Source organism: Aedes albopictus, unplaced genomic scaffold, assembly GCF_035046485.1.
Source record: "Aedes albopictus strain Foshan unplaced genomic scaffold, AalbF5 HiC_scaffold_22, whole genome shotgun sequence".
Taxonomy (NCBI): Eukaryota; Metazoa; Arthropoda; class Insecta; order Diptera; family Culicidae; genus Aedes; species Aedes albopictus.
In genome coordinates, this window is record NW_026917002.1 from 3,304 (window position 1) to 28,023 (window position 24,720).

Genomic DNA, 24,720 nt, shown 5'->3' on the forward strand with positions numbered 1-24,720 from the left:
GTTTGTTCTCGTCATGTCTACATATCTCCCCTCAACCTGGGAAGGAATACCGCATTCGGATTGTGGTGTATACCTAGAGCTGTGAGTGATTCCCGTGTATACACACGACGATTATGCGATGACTGCAAATCGTTGGATCTTTTCTGAAAAGTGAAATTAATACCATTTGACGAGCTTGATGGATGAATCCATTTTTCATGTGTTAACAGCCGCAGGTTGAAGCGAGCGATGATGGGGCGGCTATTTCTTTTCTCTCCACGGTGATCACTCAGGCTCGTGAGGTTAGGATTTATTAGTCACTTTTTTGTTCGAAAGTTTGATCATGACAGGTTTGGTTTGAGCTGATGCTTACGTTGGACAGATAATGAAGGTCAAGGTTTCAATTCGGCAAGTTGTTCAATATTGCGGATTTTTTGTTTAATTTTATTGTGATCAATTGTTTTCATAAAATGTCAACCAATTGTTGTGACTAATTTTCCTAATTTTTCTTATTTCAAATTATTCCTTCAATAAATCTTTTTTTTTCTTTGATTTTCTTTACAGATTTTGTGATTCAACATCGTTTTCCCATGTTCCCTAACTGACTCTGCATGGAAAATGATCCGGGCGAAGCCACCAGCCCCTGTCGCAAAAGATGAACAACCAATTCAATGCACAAGAAGGGGCACGCAACATTAAAACATTGCCGCCAAGCTGCCAAAAGCTCACAACTGGAATGCAACAGCGATGGAACAGGTATGACTTACCTACTCTAGTACGGTAGTGTAGGTGTATAAGGCAAAACTGGAAGCATTTTCTCATTTTTTGGGTTTTTGATTTTTCATTAAATAACGAAGCAATATTTTCAAAATCGGTATTCGTACACATGTAGAGTATGCATCAAGGTACATATCTTCTGAATTTTTTCGTGGTGGAAAATGTTTTTCGTTTTTGCAGAAACCATTTTTTTGTGAAATTTTGTTAAAAAATGGTTTCTGCAAAAACGAAAACATTTTCCTTCGCGAAAAACATTCAGTTCAGAAGATACCCTGATCCATACTCTATATGTGCACGAAAACCGATTTTTGGAATATTGCTTCGTTGTTTAATCAAAAATCAAAAACCAAAAAATGCTTTCAGTTTCGCCTTAAGGCTCAGGCCTAATATTCACTAAAATAATGCTTTGAAATGATCGCTTTCTACGTGCGAATGATATTCCCTGAACTTTTCATGCCTCGAAAAACAAAATTACTTGCATGTTTGGTTTGTATGAGAGAAGCTGTCAACACTACTGTTAAAACAAAACACAACAAACCAGGAACAGTTCGTCGGGTCACTCGTGCTGGGCCCATAACCTGTCCGAAACTAGCAGAGTCTGACATAGGTTCGGTAGCAAATGAAAGAAAAAAAACTTGTCCACAAACAAACCATGCAATTTAATCTCGACTTGATATATCTGCCAGATGTCGAGTCAAAGTCAGGTAAAATTGTGCTTTAAGTTGAAAAGATGCTGGGACGACGCTCAGTTAAAGTTGGGTTTGTGCCGAGATGGTGATAAAAACATAACCGATCAATGAATAAACCCGCATCGTAATCATTTTGACTTGCCAGACAGCGATTCAGTCTCTGAAGAGTCTGTATATTGACTGAAGCTGGGACTTCTTTCATAGAAAAATTTGTTCATAACACCGATGGTTGAAGGTATAAACACAAAACCATGCCTAAAAAAAACCATGAAAAAAAAACGTCAACCTCTTAATCTAGGGTCAATTTCGCCATCTATGGCATGAATGTTAGAATCACATAAAACAGCCGGCCGTTTGCTCTGCTGGTTAAAAAAGTCTGCCAAATTTTAATTAGCCTTATGTGATTCTGCCTTTCGATAATTTTTTATAAAATTATTTTAGCCAGCTACCTAATAGTAATAAAATGTTAACTCTATTAAGCCCTAAAGATGTCATCTTGCATTGAATCAGTGAAAAAACTTTCAGATGTAATTTTCCAACTGAGACAGCTTAGTGTTCTATGATCACTATAAAAGTTTTGGCTGAGAAAATTAACAATTTGGTATTAGGGGATTTCTTTTATTACCGAACAGGTTTGGGCCGAAGGGTCCCCGATTTCAATGAAAATTCCAGCAGAGCTAGAGGTCGTGGATATATGATCATATATAGAATTCAAAAAAATCATAGTGGATTATTTTCCCGGGAAACGCTAGATGAAATTTCACGATTTTTCAAAGTTTTCTAAAATACCCCAAACTTCAAAAAACCATATCTCGAAAACTATGCATTGTAGAATAAACTTTTTTTGTGAAATCGACATCAAATTACCTCAGCAATCCAATAAAAATACAACGAGAAAAAAGTTTCTCAAAAAATTTTTCACCATAGAGAAAAAAAAACGTCTAAAAATGCTGATAAAAGTACCGTCTGTATCATATATTATTTTGAACAAAATTTTTCCTAGCGCAAAAACTAATGTTCTTCCTTTCGTTCTTTGACGCCAAAATGGAATCTCTTACCGTTTCAGAGATATAGCCAAAAAACGAACACCCAGTAGCTATATTTTCATAGAAAGCCATCTACCATAGCGGCCGTTCACTTGTTGCAACATGTTTGCTTTGCAACGAGCAAATGACATACGCAAATGCATATTTCAATGTATTTTTTTCAATCAAAGCAATCATATGCAAACCGTTAGAAATGAGTGGATATCAGGTAACTATAAGGTCTCTTTACAAATGTAAAGCTTTGTTTTGTTTTATAGTGTTTTTGTTGCTTGAATGTATGTTTGTGGTATGTGGATTCTTCTATACACCATGAATAGACCATTTTCCACTCAATATTTAGTAAATAGCATGGTCTGTGCATAAACACACATAACTAAAACACATATTTAAAACTTAACAGAACTTAAAAAGATATATACCATAGATGAGAGAAACAAACATGTACTCTCTGGATCTGGTGTGATGGTTAAAGCCCATGATTGTCACGCCGAGAACCTGGGATCGAATCCCACTTCCGACATACTCACAAAATGTGAGTTCTTCCTTCGGGAAGGGAAGTAAAGTGTGGGTACCGAGATGAACTAGCCTAAGGCCAAAAATCTCGTTAATTTATTTATTTATTTATTTATTTATGTTAATAATCCATCCGACAAAAGTCTACATGAATAAGTTAGTTGGTAAAAAAACAAGAAACAATACAATAAAACTTAACGAATTAAAAATTACATCTTCATCTTCTTCTTCGGAGAGCATTGCGTAGCTGGTTTGAACTCCTTCCAAACTCAAACACGGATTCTACCTCCAAAAACGCCCTAATCATCGCTGTCAGTGGCGCATGGTAGCCATAGGCAGTACGATGGTACCTGATGTGCAGCAACGAAGAATTCCGTAACCACCTTTGAGGAACTCGGAAGTCCAATTGCGCAAGTATTTCCGGGCAATCTACTTCACCATTCAGGAGCTTTGCTACAAATGTTGCCTGTTGTATCGTCCTCCTACGCTCTAAAGAATCTAAATCCAATAGTAGGCATCTGTCCGAATATGGTGGCAAGTTTATCGGATCTCGCCAGGGAAGATTTCGCAAAGCCATTCTCAGAAATCGCTTTTGTACCCGTTCAAGTCGAAGAATCCACGTGACTTCATACGGACACCAGATAACAGATGCATTCTCAAGTATTGGCCGTACAAGCGAGCAATAAAGCGACTTTAAGCAATGCGGGTCAGTAAAATCCTTTGCAATTTTTGAAATAAATCCAAGTTGTCGATTCGCTTTAGAAATTATCTCTTGATAGTGTAGATGGAAGTCCAGCTTTGGATCAAGAATGACGCCCAGATCTTTGACCCTGTCAACTCTCTGCAGCGAGACGCCATCAATGTTGTAGTCAAATATGATTGGGTTCTTGATACGATGAAACGTCATTACCATACATTTTGAAATACTGATGGTTAGCTTGTTCCGGTAACACCACTCGACGAACAGGTCCAATAAACGTTGCAATTGATGACAATCCTCCAGAGTTGATACAACAATATAAAGCTTCAGGTCATCTGCATACACAAGTTTACATCTTGCTCCCAATAAGGCAGCAACATCATTGAAAAACAGAATGAAGAGCAAGGGACCCAAATTGCTCCCCCGAGGCACACCTGATGTACTGGAAAACGGCTCCGAAACACAGGAATCAAGTTGAACGCGTAGAGTTCTATCTATGCAGGTATGACTGCAACCAGGCTTTAACTGTCGACGATGCTCCCAGACGAGAGAGCTTGCACAAGAGAATTTTGTGATCAATTTTGTCAAAAGCTGCTTTGAGGTCAGTATATATGACATCAACCTGTGCGTTTTGCTCCATTGCAGTTATGCAAGTTTGTGTAAAGTCCAACAAATTAGAAACTACCGATCTGCCAGGCATAAAACCGTGTTGATCTGAGGAGATGTAACTTCTAGAGCAGGCTAATACAGCTTGACTTATGATTATCTCAAAAAGCTTAGAAGCTGCAGAAAGACTTGTTATTCCTCGATAGTTATGAACATCTCGACGATCACCGGATTTGAATACGGGAAACATATACGACTCCTTCCACAAAGTTGGAAATTTACCCTGGTTGAAAGACCGAGTGAATATCACCGCAAGAGGTTTAGCCAAAGCAGCAGCGCAGTGCCGAAGTATCGTGGCAGGAATACAATCCGGACCAGGTGTGAAGGAGTTTTTTAGCTTCCTCGATGCAGCAATTATCATCTCTTCGGATACCACAAACGTAGTCAGATTTATGGAGTCCTGCGGTACATCACTTGCTGCAGACTGCGCTTCCTGGTCGCTAGTTCGACTCCGTTCGAAGACTGATGCGAAGTGTTCTGCAAATAACTCACATGCTTCCGCAGTACTGGTTGCCTCTCTATCACCAAGTCGCACATTAGAAGGAGTGCTAGAGTTTTTCCTTTTGCTGTTCACGAAACTCCAGAAGCTGCTTGGGTTGCGCCGCAAGTTCCACTGCACTCTGAGAACATGCGATTTATACAATGAACTGTTGAGTCTACAATATACTGCACTCGCATGTTTGAAGTTCCGCTTATTGTCGGCTGTTTTGTTGTTCCTTAGTTTTCTCTGAGCCGAATTTCTATCTCGTTTCAGTCTACGAAGCAACGGAGTACTCCACGCCGGAGAAAAACGGCGCTTTTTACGTGGAACATTCGATTCCAGCCAATCCTTGATAATCCCACAAAACCGCATGGTCATGTCGTCTACGTCAGTGCATTGAAGAACATCGCCCCAGTCTCGGTTAGAGAGGAATTGCGAGAAAATCGCGAAGTCAATCTTACGGACGTCAAGAGGCCGGATTTCAAAGTTCCGCTCAATTTGTGCTGGTTGTGCAAGAGTCGAAGACAGTGACAAAACCAAAGGAGGATGGTGACTGTCGATAGGCAAGAGTGGAACCGCAGACTCGTCAATTTCCATGTCGTTTTCCACGCTGTAGAATACCAAATCCAGCGTGCGGCCGAGTTCGTTCCGAACTGCGTTACGTTGAGAGAGATTGAGGAAATCCATTCCATCCAGAAGAACCGTACTAGCAGCATTGAGTGATGATGCTTCGGCTACGCTCACCGAACAATCAGCGGCCAACCAATCCAACCGTGGTTGATTGTAGTCACCACATACCAAAACTCTAGCGGATCTTTCACACAACTCTCTAATGGATGCGATATGTAGTCCATGGTTCTACTGTCCCGACTACGGTCAGGCGGGAGATATAAAGAAGCCAGATAGTGTCTACTGCCTTTAATAGACGCTGAAACGCAGACATGTTCGAGTTGATCACCATGTTCAACGTTCACAACGGAACTAGGAAAACGCTTTGCCACGGCGATAAGCACTCCACCAAAGCTAGCTTTGTTACTATTGAGGGCGTTGCGATCACAGCGAAAAACGTTGTAGTCCCCTCCGAAAAGCTGAAGAGAGTCGATGCTGCTATCCAGACCAGTTTCGGTTAGGAAGATTATGTCCATGCCGCAATCCGAAGAGGTGAGAAACAAATCGTCAATTTTGGTTCGGCGGGGCCCGTGGCGTAGTTGGTCACACGTTCGCTTCATATGCGGATGGTCATGGGTTTGATTCCCAGCCCCGGCACTTGCAATTTTTCGTCAGTTGCTTTTCCCCCGAGAGCAACGGACACTGAAAGGAACAACGGCCATCCATCATCATCCTTGTGCTCATCATTCTACTAGGTATAAAGTAGAAAAAGTGAAAGCAGCAGAAAGGCACCAGTTCGATAAAGTAGAATAAGAATCTACACGGTAAAAAATCTGCACGCTGATATGAGGGGATTGGCACTTGAATTCGCACTACTTGCCTATCAATTCGGTATCATTTGAATACCATTTTGAAAGTAACATCCAATGTCTCTTCAATTTCAATGGAACATCGCTTCAATACGCTGTTGACAATGTTTTGATTTGAAAACGAAATTAAAAAAAATAGTTGTCCCTGTTCGTCCCAAACCCAGATTTGATACTCGGATCTTGACCGTTATGATCTCTAGCCTTACCACTACTCTACTTCACAACTGTTAGAAAGATGTGAATCGAAGCGAAACACTTTCTACCATCTGTCAACTAGATTTGCTTTCATGTCTAAAGCAGTCATTTCCAAATCAAGAACTTTTCACATCAGATCGTGTAGCTTTTTACATTAGTGCAAATCGAAGTGATTTTCAGCTGACTTCTCCAGTGGGTTTGTTTTGGTTCTTAGGTCAACAGTGACAGCATTGTGATTTCAAAGGATAAAGCATTTCTGATCATGTTGATTGATATGTTGAATAATTAATGGATTTTTCCCTTGAATCGAGCGTGCAGAATTTTTACCGTGTAGGCGCTGTACAAAATGTAAGTGCAGTTGTCAATTGAAATTGCTCACGTAGTGCCCCAGTGGACAATAGAGCTGTAAATTAGGTTAAGTGATTAAGAATAAAAAAAAAAATTTGGTTCGGAGACCCCTTACATTCTGATAATACGCCCAAATACGATCCTCAGATGGGTCAAGCTGCCGGTTTGCAACCCGTGATGATGGCATATCACAAACATCCAAGCTGCGAATTGAACGGGATTCAGCGCACAAAGAGGCTCTATTATTTGTGTACTTGCCTGAGCGAGCAAGCTGGAAGCCCCCCTCACCGATTCCGAATACAGATAAAAAATACACTTTTTTGCAATTTCTCATCGTAATAGGCTGTTTTACCTCACGCAAATCTGACAGGAAAAGGCCTACTTTCCCACACCAAATTATCAGTGCTGTAATGGTTCATTACAGCACTGATTTGCGTTGCGTAATGAACCATTACAGCACTGTTTTCAGTTTTGATCAACTTCTTGATGCATTCTGGATGCAGGTTTGAAAAATTGTGACAACTGCACAATATAACCTGCTATGGTCAGACTTTCTTAAACATGGCTATGAACATCAGTGTGCAGTTTGATGTAAAAGTTTTGTTAAAAACTATCCTCAAGTGGTAATTTATGAAATTGCAAAAAACGTTGTACACATCGCGGTGCAGAACTCGATTTTTACAGCACTCGTCGTACTTATCCAACTCGGCAAGCCTCGTTGGATAAGTGTACAACTCGTGCTGTAAAAATCTTCATTCTGCACCTTGTTGCGTAAACTACTATTTTCTAACTAATGGTTTGTTGTCAAAAAGAATTCATCAGTTTTGAGAACTATCATGAAAAACCCTTACTTATACCCATAGTATATTCGAATCAACCAATAAATCGGTGCACGGTTCGAATGATTTAAATATTGTCTAAAATTGTTTAATGCTCTAATATGTCAAGTAAATGTTTAATTTCAGTAAATTCTCTTACGTCCTCATTTTTATTCACATCCTGTGCATTTACGATCCTTAACTATATATTTTGAAAATTTTTAGAATGCTTTCTTTATTTCTGAACGAAGCAAAAGAGTTATAATCAAAAAATACTACACAACTATGCATTTTTGTTACTTACACAGTTAAAAATCTTATATCATTTAACCTGTAACAAAAGGACCTCGTCGTAAATATCGCACACATATTTCCATCAGTTTATAAATTTACAACTTGCTCTCAACATTTCATACAAGAAATTATTTGATGTAAAATTAAGCTAACCTTCCTTTTGCATCACGTTGGCAGCAGCTCGCTGACGTAGTGTACGGTTTGGGTCAAAAATGACCCTAATGCCAAAGGAGGGTTAAATAAGACAGAAATTCGTATGCAATTTTTTTTCGTGGGGTATAATTTCAGATATTTTGCTTAGTAGTAACCATTCTCCGTTAATGGTTTTCTTTGTTTTCTATGTTTTTTTTAGTTTTCTTAAATTAATATTGAAAACATATAGGGTATGAGTGCTATAAGTATTTTTTTTTATTTGAACCACATTTTAGTTAAAAACCCGATCATTGCAAAACATGACTATTTAATGCGTTTAAAAGGCACTCAAGTGCCATATATGTGCTATCAGTGCACTGCGATGCACGTTCGTGTCAAAGTTACGTTACAATTAGTGTATGTCATTTGCTCGTTGCAAAGGAAATATGTTGCAACAAGTGAACGCTGTTGTAGATGGCTTCCTATAAAAATATAGCGACTGGTCGTTCGTTTTTCAGCTATATCTCTAACACGGTAAGAGATTCCATTTTGGCGTCAAAGAACGAAAGGAAGAACATTAGTTTTTGCACTAGGAAAAATTTTGTTCATAATAATCTATGATACAAACGGTACTTTTATCAGCATTTTTAGACGTTTTTCCATATGGTGAAAATTTTTCTGAGAAGCTTTTTTCTCGTTGTATTTTTAAAAGACAATTCACACCGTCTTCAGCCAGAGGCTGCACAGACTGAACACATCACTTACACTAGACAACGGACAACACACAGAACACCCAGTGGCCTAGTGATGAATTTTTCGTCTGACGAAAATTTCCACCGACTGGAGCGGGAATCGAACCCACACTCCGAGGCTTACGATACGCCTAGACGACTGCCGCCGCTAACCGCACGGCCACGAAGCCCCTTTTTATTGGCTTGCTGAGGTATTTTGGCGTCGATTTCACTAAAAAAAAGTTTGTTCTACGATGCATAGGGTAAAAGCCCCCTTCTTCGGCCTAGTACCTACATTCATCTCATTTTGTCTCAAAGACTAGAGATGTGCGCCGTCGAGATTTATTACTTCACGCCGCCGGATGTTTTGATTTTCCAGCACGCCGCCAGCTTAAAACTCATCACGCCGCCGAACTTAGAATTTCCTCAATATTCTTCAGAAAATAATCGATTTAAGTTTAAACGCTCCCAAAATGACTGCATGTCATTCATTGCCGAATAAACAAAATATTTCGTTCAATGATCCTGAAACTTCCTAAAATGCCTCGAAAATCCCCCTAAAACCCCCTCGGACCTCATGTAACGCACCTGCGACGCTCCGAAACCGTTGAAAACTCCTCCGTAACGCTTCTGAATCTCGCTGAAAATGCTCTGAAACTTCCTGAAATGGCTCCAAAATCCCCCTTGAACCGCCTCGGATCCAATGTAACGCATCTGAACCCCCAAAAACGTTTGCCTAACGCCTCCGAATCCATCTAAGACCCACTTGCACCCCATTTAACGCACGTGAGATCCTCGGAAACCCCGAAAACGTACCTGTAACGCCTCCAAACCCCGTCGAAAATCCCCTGAAACTCTTTGCAATGCTTTCGAAAACCCCCTCAGACCCCCCGGAGATCTCCTGGTACCCCGCGGAAACCTCTTGGAGCCCCTTGAAACTCCCCTGTGACTTCCATCCTTATAAACACACTTTAGCCGCCGTTGCAATAGTTACCGTCATTATTAAATATTCTTATGCACAATATTGGTTCTGAGTAGCTTTCCCTCAATTTATGCAGGTCATAAAAAAGGTGCATAAATTAAAAAGTGCATAAAAAACATGCTTAAATTGAGGTTTTAGTGTATTTACATTCTCATATGCAAAGTATAATTTGTTAAAATGTTTCGTTATATGAGATGTAAAAGAGCGAAATATTGAAATCTCATTTTAACGCCGCCGCCGCCGACGACCAAAAGTGATGTTTTAACCGCGGCGCACATCTCTGCCGAAGCACCAAAGCAAGCATCACAGCGGTGCCAGACATCAAGAAACAAGAATAGTTAATTGAATGAGATTTGGTCACTACAAATACGATGTTTTTTCAATCAGAATATGGTCGTTTATTGGTTTAACATCTTGGTAATTGAACTTCTACGCAAATCGATCAATAATTTTATTTTCCGACGCCATTTCTTTCAAAATATTTGGTTTGGTTTTCATCTAAATATGCTGCTACCGCTTAAGCTTTACGAACTATCATCCAGTTCGACAGCACTGATTTGCCAATCAGCTGTGAATGTATGCGAGTGCAAAACGTGGGGAGCGAGCATAGACGATTCGTCGCGCCGCACATTGTTGTGCGACTTCTCCTTTGCGAGAAAGAAAAACAATCACAATGAAACTGTCACCTGCTAGGGAAAGGAAGTGTGTTGGTGAGTGCATGCAGAATGCTTTACGCTGAGAAAATGAGAATATGGTTGGTGATTTGCTGTACATACGGTTGGGATGAATATATGGACCAGCCAGTGAGATGAAATTTTATGCTGAGCTGAAGATAGGTGCGAGTGGCTCGCGATTTGTGATCGCAATTAAATCAAATATTGAAGTTAAATCCCACTCTAGTGCATCGTAGGATCAACAGTGGAAGTGAGCACGTGTGTTAAAGGTTTGTATCATTGAATTTGAAGCGTACACAATGCGCTGTGAGTGATTTTTCATGTTGCACATCCTTAATGAGACTAAGATAGGTACAAATACCCTAGTTTTTGAGATATGATTTTTTAATGTTTGGGGTGTTTTACAATTGTTTGAAAAATCGCGAAATTGAATTTGGCGTTTCCGGGAAAAATAGTCCACTATGATTTTTTTCCATTCTATATATTTATGATCATATATCCACGACCTCTAGCACTGGTGAAATTTTCATTAAAATCGGAGGCCCAAAGTGTTCGGTAATAAAAAAAATCCCCACTAGTATTTCGTGCGTCAAGCACGATGATATTGTTTGCCCAATGAAGTCTTAGGTTTTTCTATTGCAAATAAATGCTAGACCATGAATCGCACCCATCAGTATGATTTTGAATATCCGCACGTTAACCGCTTCTACCTCGAACATTTTAGCATAACCTTAAATGACTCGAAATCTTGAAGACCTAAAAGATATCTTTGCCGTCCCAACCCCCTTTTTTGCATTCATATCATGTTTTATCCAAACCGTAAACTAGGTGCGTCAGCAGGCTGTTCTCAACGTAATGCAATTGGAAAGTGTAGTAAAATTTATGCTTTGACATGATTTATTATAACTCACATTTATTAGCTGTAAATGAGCTCATAAAACATCAAGCTGAGAAGCATGGTTTTGTTCCAATAAAAAAACAGTAGACACGGGTTTCCTGCTCAACTATTTGGGCGGAAAATGGAGACGCATCATACTTTGAAAGTGCGCCATTGTACAGAAATGAATTTTCTTTATAGCAAATAATGGGGTGTGTAAATAGTATACGTGTAAGGCGCATTACGACCGGAAGCTTTGAAAAGCTTTTAAAAGCTATACGTTGCTTAAACGTTACAAGCTAATCCCTTGTTTTTCTTCGTCTATTTTTACCCACACCAGAGCAATACCAGAGAGCGATTACATTCAACTGGGAACATTACGCTACGGAGTAAGGCTGTCGAATCCAAATCTTGCAAACGCCGCCACAGCCAATGATGACAATAATGGGATTCCCCTGGCAAACAGCAGAAACACACAGCAATCCCGAATTTCGTCTGATTCGTACGATCAGCACACCAACGGGAGCAGCGTTCTGAGCGCTGGAGGTACTAGCAGTAATAGCAGTCGCGGTGTCAATGATAGCTGCTGCTGCATCGGTTCCAATGGCATTGAAATGCCTTGGGGTGGAGGGTATGTGCGAACACGTTTGCCTGTACCTAGCAATTACGGTAAGTTTTTTGAATTTTAATCTTTAGTTCATCCTTAGGTCATAATTACCTCTTCATGAATTCAAAATCTATACTTTTACTGCGGAAAATTAATCAATGTCATGCATTGCTTTACTTCCAAACATTGGTAAAGAAAATAAACATCAACAAATTTGATTTTGCTAATGGTTCCAAAAACTTTTCGAAAAACATATCATATTATTCCCCCCCAACGGAGCTCCCAGCTGCTGTCGGAACTGTAGTTAATCAAACAGTTTATAATGGCAATGTTTTTCCACCGGTCATTTATACCTCTAAACAAATCCGGTAGTATTTAGCGAACGACCAGCGCCAGGTTTGTTATTCCCCATCAATGTGTGAGATGTGCTGTGTTGTACGTGTGCAATACCGTGGAGCGAAAAAAAAAGCGAATGAAAAATCCTTCTGAAAAACTGAATGAGATCAATGTCGAAGTCGGCGCAAAGCAGAAGCGGAAAATCTCAGTCGAACTCAGGAGCGCGCTTTCCCCCGCCATGCGCGTGTTTCTCAATTGAAGAAAACTCGCAGGGCGATCGGTGTGTATTGGTATCGCTGGGTTCAACTGCGTTGGAAAGTATTTGCGAAACACCCATACCACCATATGGGAGGAATACAGAGGGAAACATAGGCGTACGTATTTTCTATGGATTTGGTCTCATTTATTCAGGTGGGATTTCAGGTTAGAATACGAATAAGTACAGGTTTGAAATAAATATTTACAAATATGTAAAATCGATTTCACACTTATGAGGTCAACGTGACTTAAGTTATAAAATCACCAGTATGCAACTTCTGCGCCCTCCATAGCCTGCCGATTTTCGCGGTATGGACGAGGGTTGGTTCTCTCAGCAGCTGATGCAGCGCGTTGTTCATTAGCCTTCTCCAAGTCCCGTCTTCCATCTGTACTCCGCCGTAGATGGTACGCAACACCTTCCGTTCGAAAACTCCAAGGGCGCGTTGGTCCTCTGCACGTAGGGTTCATGTTTCGTGTCCATAGAGGACGACCGGTCTAATCACTAATCAGCGTTTTGTAGATGGTTAACTTCGTGTTACGGCGAACTTTATTCGATCGTAGAGTTTTGCGGAGTTCAAAGTAAGCACGATTTCCTGCCACAATGCGCCTCTGAATTTTTCTGCTGGTGTCGTTGTCGACGGTCACCAGTGAGCCCAAGTACATGAATTCTTCTACCGCCTCGATTTCATCACCGTCGATATAAATTCGAGGTGGCGGGCGCGGTGATTCCTCCCTGGAGCCCTTTGCCATTATGTCTTCGAAACATTAATAACTAATCCGATTCGCCTGGCTTCACTCTCTAGTCAGATGTATGTTTCCGCCATCGTCTCAAATTTACGAGCAATAATATCAATATCATCAGCGAAACCAACCAGCTGAATGGACTTCGTGACAATCGTCCCACTCGTGTTTATCCCCGTTCTCCTTATTACACCTTCTAACGCAATGTTGAACAGCAAGCACGAAAGACCATCACCTTGACGTAACCCTCTGCGAGATTCGAGGGGACTCGAGAGTGTCCCTGATACTCGAACTACGCACATCACTCGATTCATCGTCGCCTTGATCAATTGTATCAGTGTATCCGGGAATCCGTATTCGTGCATAATCTGCCATAGCTGGTCTCGATCGATTGTATCATACGCCGATTTAAAATCCATAAACAAGTGATGTGTGGGCACGTTGTATTCGCGGCATTTCTGCAACACCTGGCGGATGTCGAACATCTGGTCCGTTGTAGCGCATTCACCCATAAATCCAGCCTGATATTGCCCCACGAACTCTCTTGCAATCGGTGATAGACGGTGGCATAAAATTTGAGAGAGTATCTTGCTGGCAGCGCTCAGTAGTCGCGTGGTAGTTCCCGCAATCCAACTGGTCGCCCTTTTTGAAGATGGGACACACGATACCTTCTATCCATGTTGTTTTTCAACCGGCCAACCTCCTCCTCAATCTCTTGGAGGTCAGGGGCCGCTCACACTCGCTCGTGAGAATATTCCCGTGATTATCTCAGCACATGTCGGCTTGTGGCACAAAGCCCCTGCGCGAGTGGTTCAGCTTCTCGTAGAACTTTCTTGTGTCCTTAGCGCGGTACAGCTCTTCCATCGCTTCGTGATCTCGTTCTTCCTGCTGGCGCTTCTTCATCCGGAAGTCTGAGTTCTGCCTGTTCCACGCCTTTCTAAAACGTGCCTCATTCGCTATCGTACGGTGTTGCAGCATTCTCGCCCATGCTGCATTCTTTTCTGTTTGTCAACTGTTCACATTCGCCGTCGTACCAGTCGTTTCTGTGATTCAGAGTCGCGAAGCCTAGTGCTGTAGCCGAGGTTATGGCGGAGCGGATGCCCCTCCAGCCATCTTCTAGTGTAGCTGCGCCAAGCTGCCGTTGGTAGAACCACTGCTAGCTGCTGCGCGTAGTCTTGTGCCACTTCTACGTTACGCAGCTGCTCGATGTTGAGCCGCGGCGTTCTACTAAGTTGTGATCAGAATATATATTAGTGTGGGTCATCGGAACCGTTTTCTCAGATCAAAGCTTTTTGGTTCCGTTTTGGGTCCTGGGTATCTGTACAAAATTTGAGCACGACCGGTTGCGTCTACACTTTGCGCATTGCAATTGAAATTTGTATGGGATTTTGTATGGGAAAACATACTTTTTTGCATTTTTGCCATAAGTTGAAAAAGTTTGTCTGAAACTTTATAACCGATACTGTAAAATGATAGCCTAAGATGTTCTCAAAAACCTCGTTGAAAACCGCAAAATGATACGATGCTTGTGAAAGAAGTTATAACCAACGAACCGCATTCATGTGTTTATGTTTTAACATGTAAATGAATAACAATAGCAACAAAATCATTCTGTTTCGCCAAGCAATGCCAACGATACGGCGTGCAGGCTGTTTCGCCCGATTACCGGTCTGTACATTTCCTCCCTTCCTACCAGCGCGTTCATGACGCCGACAACGATTTTCACGTCACACGGCGAGCAACCATCGTATGTTTGCTCCAACTGCGCGTAGAACGCTTCTTCCTCGTCATCAGGTCTCTCTTCGTATGGGCAGTGGACGTTGATTATGCTGTAGTTGAAGAAACGGCCCTTAACTCTTAACATGCACATGCCGCCCGATCACACGTTGTCGCATCTTGTCCAACACTATAAATTCTGTTCCCAGTTCATTGGTGGTGCCACAGCTTTGGTAGAAGATAGCCGCTCGATGCCCACTTTTCCACACTTCTGTTCAGTCCAACAAAGTTCCTGCAACGCCACGATGTCGAAGTTGCGGGGATGTAGTTCGTCATAAATTATCCTGTCACACTCTGCGAAACCTAGTCACTTGCAATTCCGTGTTCCAAGCTTCCAATCGTAGTCCTTATTTCGTCGCGTGGGTCTTTGCCGATTGTATCGAGTCGTATTTTCTCCTATGTTATTCGCAATGAGGATTTTTACGGGTGGCTTATTGGGCCTACGCCAACACTTCTGTCTCGCCGGAGGGCCATCGTGCCAGTTCTGTTTAACGTCCCAACCAACACTGGGACGACCACGCTGATGGGGCTACCACCTTGAATTTAGCTGGGCGTGGTGCAGCGTTTTTTCTCAGCCGCTGGATGCCAGAACAGACGCTGTTTGAGCCGCACCTCCTTGGTGAACAGACGCTCGAATCGTACCTCCTCAATCTAGCTGAAGTCAGCAGGACAACAGTGCCCAGGCTGCACTACCAGCTAAGCACACAACTCTTAGCTGGCGGTCGTTGTCATCGCTTTACCCGTAGAAACAAGAGGTAGGAACTTCCCGGGTAGAAGAAAATAACTGCCGAAAATCAAATTTTGCCATTAAAAATGATTAGCTGGATGGCAAAATTTGTTATTGATTAGTTAGGAATAAGAGCTAAAAGAACAAAAACAATAACTGACTTTGTATCGGAAAATAACACAAGAATAACTAATTTTATCCTTATAAGAACAAACCAAGGACAAAATATTTAGAAATGGAGAATAACTGAATAAGTTATTATCGAGTTATTGATAACAAAGTAAGTACACAATAAGTTATTTCTTTAAAGATCATCATAATTGTAAGTTTTGTACTTATGATTGAAAAAAAAAATCTGTATTGTAAGTTCAGAAATGCTTTGACCTTGGTTTGATCTTATAATAACAAAACTAGTCATTATTTACTTTTTTGCCTTTCTCGTACACTAAGTGTACTGGAAAGGCTATATGTTCACTCCAAAAATGACTTTTTGATAGAAGGCCCGGAGGGACAAGTCACATATACCAATCGACTCAGCTCGACGAATTGAGGTGATGTCTGTGTGTGTGTATGTGTGTGCGTGTGTGTGTATGTGTGTATGTGTGTGTACAAAAAACTCACATCACTTTTTGGCAGTAAACCTCAACCGATTCTAATGACCGACGGCTCATTCGACGCGGCATATAGTCCCATTGTTTCCTATTGAAAATGGTTCGGATCGGTCCAGCCGTTCCGGAGTTATGGTCATTTAGGTGTTCCGGAACGGTACCCCTGGGAGGGGCCAGACATGAAAATACAACAAACCCATGCATGCGGCATATCAAACCACGGCATTTTTTAAAATCCTGATGAACGGTTAGCAGGCAAATAGTCTCAGACCATATCAGAACCGGTAGTGTTCCGGAACCGGTTCTGGGTGTCCCGCCGGAAGTGGCCATATATAAAATTGAACATAACTCATTCATGCGACACATCAAACAGCGGCATATTCGGTTACCTGATGAACGGTTAGCAGGAAAATAGTATCAGACCATATTTAAACCGGTAGTGTTCCGGAGTCGGTTCCGGATGTCCCGCCGGAAGTTACCAAATATAAAAGAGAACCAAACCCATGCATGCGACACATCAAACAGCGGCATTTTCGATGACCTGATGAACGTTCAGCAGGAAAACAGTATCAGACCATATCCGGACCGGTTGTGCTCCGGAACCGGTTCCGGATGTCCCGCCGGAAGTGGCCAAATATAAAAAGAACCAAATCATGCACGTGACACATCAAACCACGGCATTTTCGATAATCTGATGAACGGTAAGCAGGAAAATAGTCTCAGACCATATCATAACCGGTAGTGTTCCGGAACCCGTTCTGGGTGTCCCGCCGGAAGTGGCCAAATATAAAATTGAACATAACTCATTCATGCGATACATCAAACAGCGGCATATTAGGTAACCTGATGAACGGTTAGTAGGAAAATAGTATCAGACCAATCTAAACCGGTAGTGTTCCGGAATTGGTTCCGGATGTCCCGCTGGAAGTAGCCAAATACAATAGAGAACCAAACCCATGCATGCGACACATCAAACAGCGGCATTTTCGATAACCTGATGAACGGTAGCAGGAAAACAGTATCAGACCATATCTGAAACGGTAGTGTTCCGGAACCGGTTCCGGATTTCCTGTAGAAGTGATCAAATATAAAATTTAAGGAGTGATAGTGGAGATCATAAATGGTGAAAAAAATGTGTACGCATATGGTCAAATCTCAACCGTTACGTAGTAATTGAACTTTACATGTTTTTGACCTTGCTTGCCTCAAACTGGCTATTACTTGAAAATGATCAAACTTATCACAGCTTTTTAACCCTAATTCGAAAGTTTATTAAATTTTCTATCAAAAAAGAGCTTTAGATTGGTTTAATTAAATAACTTAGTTTTCTAAAACAAATAAGCTCGAAAGTATTGTTTGCCTTTTTCGTACACCGAAGTGTACTGAAAGGCTATATGTTCAATCAAAAAATCAATTTTCGATAGAAGGTTCGGAGGGTCAAGTCACATATACCAATCAACTCAGTTCTACGAATTGAGATGATGATTGTATGTGTGTATGTATGTATCCATGATCGCGTCTCAAAAGTCAAGATGGCGACTGTGAGTTTTAGGACTTGAAACCATGTAATATGGATATATTTTATATGAAGAAGAAATCTGGGCTCCAAAAATGACAAAAAGAGTATCCAAGATGGTGGTCTAAAATCCAAGATGGCAGCTCAAAACTCAAAATGACTTCTGTTTAATGGAGTTTTAGGCTCTAAAACCGTTCAATATGGGCATATCTGGTATTGGGACGGAATCTGGAGTCCAAAAATGACGATTAAAATATTCAAGATGGTGTCCAAAATATCCAAGATGGCGTCTCAAAATTCAAGATGGCGGCATAAACTTCAAGATGGCAGCTTTTTAATGGAGGTTTAGGCTCTAAAACCGTTCAATATAGGTATATTTGGTATGGGAAAGACAACCGGAGGTCAAAAATAGATACCAGAATATCTAAGAAGGCGTCTCAACATTTAAAATGGCGGCTGTTTAATGGAGCATAGGGTTCTAAAACCATTCAATATGAATGTATCTGGTATAGGGAAGAAGTTTGGAGTCCAAAAATAGCGACCAGAATTTCCAAGCTGCCGGACTTGAATCCTAAATCGTGGCTCAAACTTCAAGATTGCGGTTCAAAAATCAAAAACCAGATAAACGTTATGATCTCTGATGCCATGAAATGGATTTCTGTTAACCCTCTAATACCCAAATTTTTTATTTTGATCTAAATATCATTTTTCGTCATCTAAAATCGATTTAAACATGTTTTGAAAGATGATTCTTTTCAATTCTCGATTTCGTGAATTTCAGTTTTTGATTTTTCTAATTTTTATTTTTGAACATCCCCACACTTTTATATTTTCCCTGGAAGCCAATTTGGAGAACAGATTTTTTGAGATGAAAACATTTTGAGATTTTATGATTATTGTTGAAATATGATTACTTTAAATTTTTTTCACAGAAAATTTTATTTTCCGTGTTATTTTAAGAAAAATAATTTTAGAGTGTATTTGATTCCCTTAAACCATTAAACCAAGATAGAATAATTTGGGAAAAAATTAAAATATGTTAATTGTAGCGATTCAATACAAAATAAACAATGACTTCTAAAAGGTGACTAAAACATCAATTTTTCTATGATTTAAAAAAAATGTAAAAATGCTTTAAAATACACCAAAAACTATTTTGAGATATACAGAACAGTCCTAAATATCAGCCAAAAATATAAAAAAATTGATTTTCCACGAAACAAAAATAACAAAAATGCTCAAACTATACCCCGTCTAAAGGCGGGATTGGGTATTAGAGGATTAAACGAGTTGTGTAGAAATGTGTTTTCGAAGGCACGAGAAAGGCGCCATCACCGCTAGGTGGATTAATTAGGGTTTTTCTGGAACAAAGCCAGTTATTATCCTTGTTCTTTTAGCTCTTATTCCCAACAAACAAACAACAAAATTTGCTCTTCATCAATATTTCAAATAAAATAAATCCAAAATAACTCATAAATAACTAAATAAGTTATGATTGCAAAATATGCCATTGGGATGTTATTTTACTCAGAAGACCTTTTTTTGTTATGATTGCATATTTTGTTATTATTCTGTTATTTATTGTTATTCAATAATAACTAAGAAATAACAAATATTGCAATGATAACTTTTTTTTGTTTTTAGCGAGTTAATTAGTGTTATTCATAGATAACATAAGAATGGTAAAATGAGATATGATGGCAAAACTTGTTGTTATTTTGTCTTTGGTTTGTTTTTTACCTCTACCCGGGTTGTGAGGACCAGAGCTATGTTGGACGCTCTCCTTATCGACTCAGTTTTGCAGCCCAAAATATATCATCAAATCAAATTAAATATGTTGCACTAAACATTTACAAAATAATAGAACAGAGATGAACCAGCCTAGAGCTGAAAATCTCAAAAAAAATAGATAAATGATTGCTGAATGATGAATTATGGCTTTTGATTCTTACGAGCTTTAAAATGATTGTGTCACGACTATATAGGATTATTAATGCACTTTTAGACTGTAAAGTTTTTGGTGACTTTTCGTTCTTCTTGGAACTTCTCTTTATTATTTGCCATATATTTAATCTGATTGAACTTACTTATCAGGGGGGGGGATTGTTTTAGGGAGTGCATTAAACTAAATGAAGATTTGATGAGGGACTAGTGGTCACTAGGTCCATGCCACGAAGCAGATCGCTCTATGGTCAACATTCTGAAATCTTGGTCGTAGTAGATGATGTCTTCCAACAGTGTGCGATAGTTACAAACCACCAGACGGAAATTTTAATATATACTGCGAGTTGTTGGATGCTGGAATAGAAACATTTTGTTGGAGGCATTTTTTATGCGCTTAAGAAGGATTGCGCATTTGTTAAAGTACTTGTGAATTCACACTCCGTTTTGGTTCTTCATACAACAAAATTGGTTATATTTTAACTATCCAACATCTTGATCTTGCTATTAGGAGGAATCATACGATATAGCAAGTTCTGCACTGGTGACGGCTTTAAATCACATAACATATTTTAATTGACGAAGCTTTGCAAATCGATTTTTTTTTGGTTTTTGAAAAAAAAACACTTATTAGGTCAAAGCATCTCTGAATAATCGTTACTACTTTTGAGAGAAAATCAATACATTTTCGATATGTATGATCGTAAAATCGGTGAAGTAGGGAAAACTTTATTCAAAACATACTCAAGCAAAACTTGTCTATTTCAATCTATTTTTGTCACTCTATTACAATTGTAAGTCAAACAATTTGTTATAGTTATGGGAACGTATAACCAAAAAGAAGAAGAAGATAAAAACTTATAAATGAGTAATTTAGATATCAAATTGGTCGTGAGGGATTAAGTGCAAGAATTAACTTGATCTTTATTGGTCGGTGCTTAGTATAACGGGAATTAAACTTAAAGAACCTATCTCTTGATTTCAATAAGCGTTCCAGGAAGTTGCTTTGAGTGAGAAGATTTATGTATAGGTTGTAACGGACACCTTGCTATGGCTTCGTACGATCGTGAGTGCTCCAATACTGATCGGATGATCGGTATTCTACGAACATGAGAACGAACAAATCATTGCGACGAAAGAGTGTACGGCTCAAGGGCGAAGTCAGTTTGTGTTAGATCCTCAAGTAGGAAAGGTTTTGCTTTTGTAAATTAAAACCATAAATAAATAAAAAGTTGATTATGAATTTTGATCGTTACAACGTGGGGGCTCAACCGGGATGCTACCCAAACGCTACGGGTCGCAACAGATCATGGAACGCCAGCAATAGAAACAATTATACGAAGAATCACAGAAATTACTACAGTGCAAACTGGAGTAACCAACAGAACAGAAATCAATCATTCCGCAAGCTGTACAATCCAGTTCATCAAGCTCCGAAGTTCAACGGAAATACTCTACACTATCCGGCTCCGCTATTTCTGAAGGATTTCGAAATCTACATCAACGACCTTAAACGTTATTATATCGTTCCTTACCAACAGTGGAACGAAATTTTCTACTCCTGTCTGGAAAATGATGCGCGCGATTGGTGTAAGGCGTTCGGTAGCAATTATATTCAATACGATCAACTGCGATCGGCATTCCTGCGACGGTTTTGGTGTCAAAACGTCCAACGGAGAATCAAAGAAGAGTTTTTCTACGGAACTTATCGGCAATATGGAATGAAGTCGAAAATGGCAAGCTACTTTTTGGGAATCTGGCGGAGAGTAAGTCAGCTGGAGCAACCACCAACAGATTTCCACTTTGTTGAGACCATGGGATATCATTTTTCCTTCCGCATTCAACAGCGAATGATCGATCTCTACTTGACGGAAGAAGCGTACTTGTTACTATTGGATGAAGATAGAACGCTCAATCATTGTACTCGATTGTACCAGGAAAGATGCAGATATATGCGTGAGAGCAAAGTAATGGAACGGGGTAAATATATTGTCACCAGTACATAGTAGCAACAACGATGATGAAGACGAAGAGATGGTTGTGAGTCAAAACACACCAGATAAACGAGATACAACTGCTGTGATAGTTAAATCTCGCAGTTGTAGAGGGGGGAGATGTAACGGACACCTTGCTATGGCTTCGTACGATCGTGAGTGTTCCAATACTGATGAGCCGGACTACGAAGAGATGAGTGACCACGTGGATGATCGGTATTCTACGAACATGAGAACGAACAAATCATTGCGACGAAAGAGTGTACGGCTCAAGGGCGAAGTCAGTTTGTGTTAGATCCTCAAGTAGGAAAGGTTTTGCTTTGTAAATTAAAACCATAAATTAATAAAAAGTTGATTATGAATTTTGATCGTTACAAGGTTTCTAATAGTTCTGCAATACTCTCAAGGATATAAAATATATTTTGGAATCGAGACCCATGGTTTGGGAAATAATGATCTAGACAATAAAACATCCCAATTTGATAAAGATTGGAACACTGGTTTAAAAGTTATAGCTCATTGTTGCGCGAAACCTCTTTTGAGATGAACCAAAGCGCGAACTGAAACTATATTTTTTTGTAAGAAACCGCTCGATCGATGTGTTTTTGACGGGGTAATAAGTTGATGAGTTTTTACAACTGAAATACTTTCTCCATGCGCATTTGAATTTTGGCAGGGATAGTTAAAATTTCAGCTTAATTGGAGTCACGGAGAATGAAAAGTGAGCAACTTTGCATAAAATCGTAACTCGATTTTAGATCACCAGTCATGTATAGTAGGCCTGTCCAGCTTTTCAAAAATGTTCTCTGATTCTCAAGTCCACCCCCATATTTTGATTGGCATCCTAAAAGAAGTAACTGGTCAAAATTTCAGCCAAATCCATTAAAATTAAGAGGTGCATCAAATCAATTTTGTGTTTTTCGACTATTTTTGAACTTCAAAATATCTTAACTACACTAAAACATGTAAAAACTTCATTCTTTCGGCAGAAATTGAAAGCTATACTTGTCTGCTACAACTTCTCCGAACAACGTGTGCCAATAAAATTGAAGGAAACATGTGCAATTATCACATTTGTAATTAGAAAAACCTTAAAAAGTTGATTTTTTGATAGATTTTGTTCTGGAACACCCTAATATACTTAATAAGTGGGATTTTTCAAAACGGCATCATATTCTCCAATGTTTTTTGGTTATTTGCTTCATTGACACCAATGCTGTAGGAGTTGAGCAAAAATTACTAAAATTCGTGAAAGTCAAATGTGGCCTAAAAACTAGCTTTTTGGAGGCAATCACGTTGTGGCGCGAAATTGTACTGAACGTAGTAGCTTTGCTTCCTAGAAGTTTGCCTTGGCTACCCCCTACCACGGGTGATAACAAACAAGCGCGATGACAGTTATTGGCTATCATATCAGTGCTGACGCGATGCCACTTTTTGCGCGCCAAAGCGTGTTTGCATCCGAAAAGCTAGTTTTTAGGCCACATTTGGCTTTCACCAATTTTAGTAATTTTTGCTCAACTCCTACAGCATTGGTGCCAGAGAAGCAAATAACCAAAAAACATTGGAGAATATGATGCCGTTTTGAAAAATCCAACATATTACGTATATTAGGGTGTTCCAGAACGAAATCTATCAAAAAATCAAATTTTTAAGGTTTTTCTTATTACAAATGAGATAATTACACATGTTTCCTTCAATTTTATTGGCACACGTTGTTCGGAGAAGTTGTAGCAGACAAGTAAAGCTTTCAATTTCTGCCAAAAGAATTAAGTTTTGACATGTTTTAGTGTAGTTATGATTTTTTGAAGTTCAAAAATAGTCGAAAAACACAAAATTGATTTGATGCACCTCTTAATTTTAATGGATTTGGCTGAAATTTTGACCAGTTACTTCTTTTAGGATGCCAATCAAAATATGGGGGTGGACTTGAGAATCAGAGAACATTTTTGAAAAGCTGGACAGGCCTAATGTATAGGAAATCGGAAAAACCTATCTTTCAATGTTTTTTTTTTTTTTCATTTGCGTTTGTGATCCCAGTTTAAAATTTTCATTATCAATGAGTGAAATTCAACGTGATTTGTAAAAAATCTCAACTGAGGGATCAAAATAAAATTCATTTTAGTGAATGAATTTTTTCACCTATTCATTCATTTTTCTGTCACTGACAATTTTCACTGAGAAATATAGCTGGACCGTAACCTCCGATTATACCTTCAATTGCATCAAAACTTGTGTTTAGTAGTTAATTAGAATATTAATTATCATCTATATTTGTCCATTAAAGACACGGACACGTTTAGTACTTCCAGTGAGCTCTATTCGTTTTTTGAAGGAAGCACGACACTAGACAGCGGACTAGCATGCAACGCCCAGTGGCACAGCCGAAAACTTTTCCTGACAGCTGCGGCGGGAATCGAACCCGCGCTCCTAGCCCGATGCGACTAAATGCTTGGTGACACTAGCCGCACGACCACGAAGCCACATTAAGTTGGATTGTGCGTCTGTTAACAGAAATTGGACATTTTACGACAAGCGAAAAAATATTCGTGACAGAGAATTAAATGAAAAGGAGAGGCATTCAGCTGACAATGAATGTGGCCAAACACGAATGAAAAAATGAGAATGTCAATCTTCACTTTCAATCTTCGAATTTTTTACTCTCTGCCAGGACACTACACTTAAAATAATCATGAGCTCACCAAGTTAAAAAAAAAATGCTGTAAACTAGTGTAATCATTCTAAATTTGTTATTTTAGCGAAACTATTTGCATACCATAGTGATCACAAAAAGGTTCTTCTAGAAAATATGTATTCAGAGTTTTGAGCATTTTCGCAC

General features: G+C 39.6%; 1 protein-coding gene across 1 annotated transcript in view; it reads left to right on the plus strand.

Annotated features, from left to right (window-relative positions):
- Positions 1 to 521: 521 nt before the first annotated feature.
- The window catches only part of LOC109429111 (uncharacterized), a 142,659-nt gene continuing 118,460 nt past the window's right edge, over positions 522 to 24,720 (plus strand). Inside the window, exons 1-2 of the mRNA XM_062843443.1 lie at positions 522 to 735; positions 11,721 to 12,049. Coding sequence (XP_062699427.1) covers positions 635 to 735; positions 11,721 to 12,049 — 430 coding nt within the window. The 5' untranslated portion in view covers positions 522 to 634. The remainder of the gene's footprint in view (positions 736 to 11,720; positions 12,050 to 24,720) is intronic.